Genomic DNA, 8,751 nt, shown 5'->3' with positions numbered 1-8,751 from the left:
CTTACCTATTGAAATCAATGGTGTATAATCATCATAAGTTCTTTCTAAAATCTTTCGACAACATTCGTTGACTTTCAGTAGCACTTTTTCTCAAATAGAAACAAAAAAGCAAAGCTTCCCGCAAATTGCGTTTTGTTGGCATAAAATTCGATATATTCAATACTAAAAAAAAACAGTAAAATTGTTATTCTTCGGCAAAATGAAAACTAAAACCACATGATAGTGTTTTAAACATGAAGGTAGCAACAATATGGCCCAATGCGATAGTACTAGCCATTTCTTGAAAATTTTTTAAAATTAATGCACACTTCCAATACCTTGTATAATTATATAAAAAATTGACATATTTTATATACAATTACATATAATTATATGTAAAATATAATCCATACAAACATTTTTTCCGGACAATTATAAAATTTATTTAACTGAATACAATTTCTTTTAATGTTATAATTTTCAATTATTATATATTTTAAATTTCATCGTTTGCATATATTAGATGTGAGAAAAAGTTCATGGCGTTTTTCCCGTTAGATGGCATTAAAAAAATGCCACGAATTTTTTCCTACATCTAATATAAATTTTAGATGTAATTAAATCAAATGTACTTAGCAACTTAATAATGTTAATATGTATTTACATAATTTATTAAGGAAAAATGTATCAAATAATTTTGTGGCATTACAAATAATAGAATATATCGGATATTTTGAAACAAAATATTTATTGTTGTTATAAAATTTGTACCGACTCATTTAAATTAAGTATGTCTTGCAATTAATCTCCTAATAAAAAGAATTTCATAGATTTTCATAGATTTATGAACGCCTACATTTACTCGCTGCATATTGCAATTGTAGGTTAAAACAATAAAAAAACAATTTGATTTTCTTAAGAACGCTTTTCTCTTTTTTATTTACAGATACTGAAGAGTAAATATATGACGGCATCACCAAAGCTTTATTACGAGACATTCCGTTCGAATAAATTTCTTCATAAATCTCGTAAACCTTACCGATTATACTAACAAATAAACTCAAGATCAAAACGTGGAAAAATAGTCTTCTTGTTGCTTGAATCGAAGATAAACGTCTGTCAAATACGTCAAGTTGGAATTTTCATCACTTAATATCATCTTCCTATATAACTCTTTGACCAAGAGAAAAAAATTAAAGAACGATCAACGCACAGTGACGAAAATTGCCATTGTGCGAACATGACCACAAAAACAACATTCGCTCCGATGGAGATCTCCTCTTTCGATGTGACATCGTTATTGGATGTCACTTCGATCGAAGAGAATTCTCATGCCAATAACACTGAGGTGAACGAAATGGAGAGCAACTGGTTAGACATGCCTTCAGCAATCGTGAAGATCTGCATCCTCGGTTCGATCATTACTACGGCATTATTCGGTAATTTGCTGGTGATGGTGTCCGTAATACGGCACAGAAAGCTACGAATTATTACCAATTATTTTGTGGTTTCGTTAGCACTGGCGGATATGCTGGTGGCGATGTTTGCGATGACTTTCAACGCTAGCGTGCAGGTGACTGGCAGATGGCTTTTCGGCTATTTTATGTGTGATGTTTGGAATTCTCTAGATGTCTACTTTAGCACTAGCTCAATACTCCATCTAATGTGCATCTCTGTAGATCGATATTATGCAATCGTGAAGCCACTTAAATATCCCATCAACATGACGAAAAGAGTAGTGGCATTTATGCTACTAGCCTGTTGGGTGTCACCGGCCATCATTTCCTTCGTGCCAATCTTCTTCGGTTGGTACACTACGGAAGAAAACAGCGTGCATAGGCATAAGCATCCAGAGCTTTGCGAATTTAAGGTCAACAGAATATATGCTATACTGTCATCAAGCATATCTTTTTGGATACCGTGTACTATCATGGCAGTCACATATTTTGCTATATTCAAAGAGGCTAACAAGCAAGAAAAGCAGATGCATAGCAGAATGGGTAACGCTATGTTACTCAGTCACAGACCGAGTAAAGATCTTAATAATTTAAATGGTGAACTAAATAGCGCTGGATCATCAAAAACTCTGACTTTAAATGAAATAAATACCGAGCATTTACACACACCAACAAAAGATAAACATATAATGAAAATGAAAAGAGAACATAAAGCAGCAAGAACATTAAGTATCATTATGGGTACTTTCATCCTTTGCTGGTTACCATTTTTTCTTTGGTATGTGTTGTTAACAACTAACTTAATAAAAAAATTACATGTTAATGTGCTAAATTGCTAAAAATTAATTAATTTTGCTGTGTTCTTAATCATAATAGATTACTTTATTCAATAGATGAGATTAGATCTATCAATACTTGATTTAATGTATAATTGATTATATTAAAATAATGCGGTAAAATGCTTAACTCATGCAAATAAAACTGTTTAGTGATCTATTATAAAATAAAATAAAATTATAAGAGTGATGATTCTCAATCAGATAAAAAAATAAAAAATGTATTAAAACATTTTTTCTCATATAAAGTTTCTTTAAAAAAAAAAAACCAATTACAAAAATCAAAAACATGTGAACGTTTTCAGTTATTTTAGAGACAAAATAATTTTTAACTATGTATAACAACATAAATTATCTAGTATGTCAACGTTTATCGTATCAAATACGTTTATGTATCAAAAATATGATAATTATATAAGAAAAGTTTTTATATATTAAATAAAAAAAATTTATAGTTTCTACGAAAGTTAATTGTAAAAGGGAAATTAATTTTTTTATTAAAATGGATATTTTTTAATTTTATTTCATTCAGATTCTAATAAAAGACAAATGAGGAAAAATATAAATAATATGTAAGAAAACGAGAAAGAGAGAAAAGAAAGAGAGAGAGAAGAGATATATTAAATTAACTTCATTATTTTGTAACTATTGTGTTATTAAAATATAGTATTATTAATAGTATTATTAAAAATATAAGTTGAAACCGAAAAAGTATATTTTTATTTCAGTTTTAAAATTTAATTTTTTAAAAACGAAATTATAAAGAATATAATAATTTATTTTTTTATGTAAAGTATACTTTTTCTGATTTTTTATATGAATCACAAATTAAATAAAATCGAAATTTAAACTGTATTTTTTAAAATTAAAAATACAAAATAACAGAATAATTTTTTAATTACAGAAACTTAAAATAAGCATTGAATTTGAATAAATTAGTTCTCATATTTTCTATTTTTTTTAAAGTTTGAGTTTAAGTTTAATTTTCTGTCTTTGTATTTTCAACATTTATATATATAAATAATTATTAATTTAATTGTCAGGTACGTCACTACAGCGCTTTGCGGCGAGACTTGTCCATGTCCCAACATCGTGATTGCGATTCTATTTTGGATTGGATATACGAATTCAGCATTAAATCCATTGATTTATGCATATTTTAATCGCGACTTTCGAGAAGCGTTTAAAAATACCTTGCAGTGTGCTTTCTGTTCACTTTGTAAACGAGAGCCATTGGATCTCGAAGCATTGGATTTTCGTCGACCATCCCTCAGGTACGAATTGGTCTGACAGATTAAGGTATGCATTTTATTTTATCTCTTTATCTTTTTGAAACTTTATTGAAATTTTATTTCTTGTCTACTCTATGTTATTTACTCAATAAATTTAAGTCACCTTTGAAACACATTCAAAATTAATTAAAATGACTTTGATTGGAAACTTTTTATTGAAATTTTAATAAATAATTATATTTATGTATGTACTGAGAATTGCATATTGACCCACTTCCAATATTATCATATTAAGATTTTATTCGAAACAATTCAATATAAAATATTAAAATTATTCAAGAATTCAGTAAATTTCAAAATAAAAATCAATGAGCGCAATGAATTTAATGAAGAATTACGTATATGTTTAAATCTATAATATATGTATACAAATGCGCAGTATCTGTTACTTTGTAACTATTATTAAGTAACTATTAATCAATTAATTAATTAATAGCAATTATTTATTTATTTTGTATTTCAATATTGGCTCCTGTACATAAAAGAAAATGGTAACAAGGCTGGGTAATACTTAAAATAGTTCCATTTTAGATATATTTAACATGGAAATGATATTTTGCATTTTCCATTTTAAATAGTTTTTGGAAAATCATTTTCATTTTACATTTGAAATGGAATCATGTCTATCATTCAACCATTTATAAAATAGGTAAATGCCAAATGTTTTCATAAATTTTCTCTGGAATCATTGATGTGTATGAAGAACCAAGTCCCATGACCAAAGATTTTTATAAATATTCAATTGCAAATTAATCTGTAAAAAGAAAATTTTCTTCAGATAGTCCATAAATATCAAGTCTTAATAAAAAAAATGAATGTTCCAGTTTTATTTAAAATACTATGTAGATTTCTAAAATGTATATACTTATACCATTACTTATAACATTTAATTTTGATCGTAACTGACACTTCTCGTATTAATTTTTATTCAAGTAAACGATCCCATTCCAAATCATATAATATTAAAAAATTTTAAATATTCTCATCAGAAATACTTTATTTACAATACTGTAATCAGGGCTTCGAATTCCGCTAAAAATAGATTTTAAACGTAAAAAAAATGTGTACTATCCTGGCGGAAAGTTTTTATGAAAAGATACATAGATTTAAACAAGATCGAAATTCTTAGTTTTTCATAGATATTCGTAGTGGGACGTAGAGCGTTATTTATTTAAAAAACCAAAAAATCTTCCGCTCTTAAACAATATTATTCTACGTCTCGTTACAAATATCTATGAAAAACTGTGAATTTCTGAGACAAACAAACCTCACTCTGTGTCCCACTATAAAAAATTAAGAATTTCTCTTGTCTCAATCTATATAATTTTTCTGTACATTTTTGTAAACTTTTTTTTGCTAGAGCAAAAAAAATCATTTTGCATTTGAAAATTATTTAAAATATCTATTTATCCATTTTATATTTAAAATGGATTCAAAAGACCTATTTTGCATTTTGCATTTTAAATGCACTTTTTAAAAGTATTTTACAATTAGTATTTTAAATGGAATTCGAAAAACATTTTACCCAGCCCTGCGCTAACACTGCAGCAGAAATTGATGCGATAACCAATCAATTTACTTTTTTCATAAAAACGAAAAATGATTGGCTACTGCATCAACTTTCATCGCATGTTGTTGTATCCTATGTGCAAAAATCGTGTCACTATCAATATTGCGTGTGACAAATCTTTTATCACCTTGAAAATGTTATATAATAATTGACTAAAAAATTGAGGATTTCTGCAAACTTAAAACTTTCTCAGTCAGAAATGATAATGGAATCGACATCGAATCAACATTCATTATTATATAATTAATCAACGCTTTTAAAAAATTTGTTATACAATAAATTGATATCAATTTTTAGAAAGGTTAAATTCGTGAATTTTGCCGTTCACTTCATTAGAGCGAGAAACATATCAATACTGTGCTGCACTGATACAGTATCAGTGCGTTCCTTGCCCTGATGAAGTGAACGATAAGATTCACAAAACATTGGCATTAGCAATGGATCACGGCGATAATCTTTTGATATCTCTTAAAAAAGTGAAAGCCTCAAAACATAAATCAAATTATTTGTTGTCTTAATTGGCTTCAGGGTTAATATTATCTAAATTTTTTAAATAATATTGGCTGATATTAGTTTATCTTGGTTAATTATTTGATTAATACTTTTAACTAATATTGTATAGCTAATATTGTATTACTAATATTGTATAAAACGTTTTTAATTCGAACATTTTAATTCTAGTGTTTCCTTTTCATTATCTTTCAAATATTTTTATTAATTTTTCTTAGAATTTATAATATTTCAACATATTTTAGTGTACAACTTACGTTAATAAATCTATAAAAATATTGTATGGTTTGTATTATTTTTTTTTTCACGCATTTTCAAGAGAATTATGTTTAGAATTTATAGTATTTCAGCATAGTTGAGTGTTTAATTTCTTTGAATATCTCTAAAAATATTAAAATGTTTGCATTATTTTTCATTATTTTTTATTTCTCTTTGTTATTTTTTTATTAATTATCTCTAGAATTCATAGTATTTTAGTATTAAAAGTAATACTAAAATATTCAATAATATTTCGATTATTTTCATTTCACATTTCCACGATTTTACAGTTGATTTCCAATTTATTTCTACCAGGAAAAAGACAGTTATTATTATTTATAAAATTATAACTTCTTGATTTTAGCATAATTAAATAAAATATAATTTTTAATATAATTTTTAATTCATACAAAGTAATGATATGCCTATTTTGTGTGTCATATATATAATTTCGAGAATTATAAATTTATTTTTTATTTTCATATAGCCACATAAAGTTTTTATTAAATTTAATGATACAATTTAATCACATGTGTGTATTTTTATCTATTTTTTAATCATTAAAATAAAATAACATATATGTCATCAGTGTCATGATATTATATTGCCACATATATACAACAAAAGCATATTTAATTTTGAAAAAAATATTAGATAATTAATTAAAAATGAATACAGAAATTATTCTAACTAATTAGAATGACTAGAAAAGATAACATATTGTATGTTGAAATTAATATTAAAAGTAATCTCTGAATAATGAATATTGATTTCTCTGCTACTGAATATGCTACTGAAGTTAATTTTTTTTGAATCATAAAAATTATATAAAATGTCATAGAAATTGGTGCAACAATATTATTTATTGACATTATCGCATTATTATATTTTATGTGTCAATATAATTATTGCAACAATATTTTATTGCCACTAATAGTAAATAGTTATGTTTTGCATTGGAAATAATGGAACAAAGAATAAAATACGCAAAGCATTTGGTAATAAATTCCGATGACCAAGGCGTTATATTTGCAGTTCTAAGAAATGATCATTAAACTCATAAGTTAAATCTAATTTAATACGTGTGGATGTATGGCGTCATGTATCTCCATTTTCATTCCCTGCACCAATTATTCTATTATTCTGTTCAATTACATATACTGCGTATCTCGCACGAGCTGTATTCGCGATGATGTGTGACGATTAAACTGACAACCATACGAGAATCAAAAGATATTAAACGGAATGTTTACCTTTTCGTTATACACAACAAATATTTTTAACGCGTTGATTTTGTTTGAAAAATATTACGTAATATTAAAATACGATAATTTCTTAATTTTTCAACGAAAACTAAAACTGATCGAAATCTATCTATTCAGATCAACTTGTATAAAAATCTAATGTTAATAATTTAATACACAACACAGACAAATAAAGAAAAGTTCATTTTTATTATATATTTACGTTTACATTTTTATTATATATTTAACGTTACAATATACATAAATATAGAAGCTATGCGGATTATCTTCGCATCCATATTTCTTTTATATTAATTTTTTCTTGGTAAAAAGACGTATGTATAATTTATCATTTTATTTATATCTAGAATATTATTATACCGAATAAACAATTATTTGACTTTTAATGCAGAATTAATAGAAACTTATGAAGATGTAGAATGCACAAATATATTTTTCATTTATCGTATACAAGATAGCCTATGTACAAATTTAAATTATGTTACGTAATTTATCTAGCAAAAAGATTGACTAAAACATTAAATTATCTTCATAAACTTTCTTGAAATAATTTACAGTTATACAATTAAATTATACAGTTATACAATTAAATAATTGTATTCATGTCGATTTTTCCGAAATAACTTTGTTTAATTTTGTTTTAGATACGACGATCGCACCAAGAGCATATACTCAGAAACGTACATAAAGAACATTGATCGACGAAGATCGAGTGAATTTGGCAGCAGTCTTTGAGACGAAACTATGTTCCCAAGATTCTAAAAGCGAGCGATTGCAAAAAATACACATCTATGTATAACACTCATCATATATAAAATACGCGCGTCAATTTAAACATAACTAACATACATACAACACAATGCGCGCGCGCAAACACAATCATATCGAGACATTATCCAACACTTTGCCAAAGATGAAAATAAAGAGAATAAAAAGAGTCATCGATTTTTTTTCACGGTGACAATAAATACACACGAATATGCTGAATATATCTTATATAAAGCTGGAAACAAACATGTATACATAGATTATATCATATTGCCAAAGTTAGATTTTTAAGCTTTTGTAGCTAATGAAATGTATATCGTGTTTCGTAAGAATTAATCGTGCCTGTGGAAGAACGTAAGAGATTCCGACTGAACGAACTTTGTTTAAACTTCGAAACAAAAGAAATGGCTTCTGCAAATATTTTCGTAAGATACCTAAATGAATATAATTTTAAAAAGCCACAAAGGAATGATTGATCCGTATAAATCTCTTAATATGTTTTCTTATAAAAATTCTAAGATGTAATTCTTTTTTATTTTTGATGGCCTCTTTTTGATTTAAATCTCACGATTTCATTGATAATTTTGGTTTTCCTTTCTATATTACAATAATTCTTGCAATAATTTTGTTTTATTTTTTAGAAATTTATTTTTTAGAAATAATCTGATTTGATTATTTCGAATTATTACCGAATTTATGATTTGATTGATATATTGTATTACGACGATAAAAATAATTCAATGACATACAAATACATATATGTGCACATATGTGTACATACATATGCGCATACACAAATATAGTATAATTGAAATG

General features: G+C 26.1%; 1 protein-coding gene across 2 annotated transcripts; it reads left to right on the top strand.

Annotated features, from left to right (window-relative positions):
* Positions 1 to 1,010: 1,010 nt before the first annotated feature.
* Positions 1,011 to 8,475, top strand: LOC108694996 (octopamine receptor beta-2R-like). 2 transcript variants are annotated; one of them, XM_018204703.1, is made up of 3 exons: positions 1,011 to 2,214; positions 3,316 to 3,546; positions 7,812 to 8,475. In XM_018204703.1, the coding sequence occupies exons 1-3, from the start codon at positions 1,220 to 1,222 to the stop codon at positions 7,900 to 7,902; spliced, it is 1,317 nt and encodes a 438-aa protein (XP_018060192.1). In that variant the 5' UTR covers positions 1,011 to 1,219; the 3' UTR covers positions 7,903 to 8,475. The 2 variants fall into 2 exon arrangements, with proteins under 2 accessions (XP_018060192.1, XP_018060200.1); XM_018204711.1 differs by having other exon boundaries at positions 3,316 to 3,571; positions 7,812 to 7,871.
* The last annotated feature ends 276 nt before the right edge of the window (positions 8,476 to 8,751 follow it).

The sequence above is a fragment of the Atta colombica genome, unplaced genomic scaffold (assembly GCF_001594045.1).
Source record: "Atta colombica isolate Treedump-2 unplaced genomic scaffold, Acol1.0 scaffold1, whole genome shotgun sequence".
Taxonomy (NCBI): Eukaryota; Metazoa; Arthropoda; class Insecta; order Hymenoptera; family Formicidae; genus Atta; species Atta colombica.
This window is presented reverse-complemented; position numbering and strand designations above follow the sequence as displayed.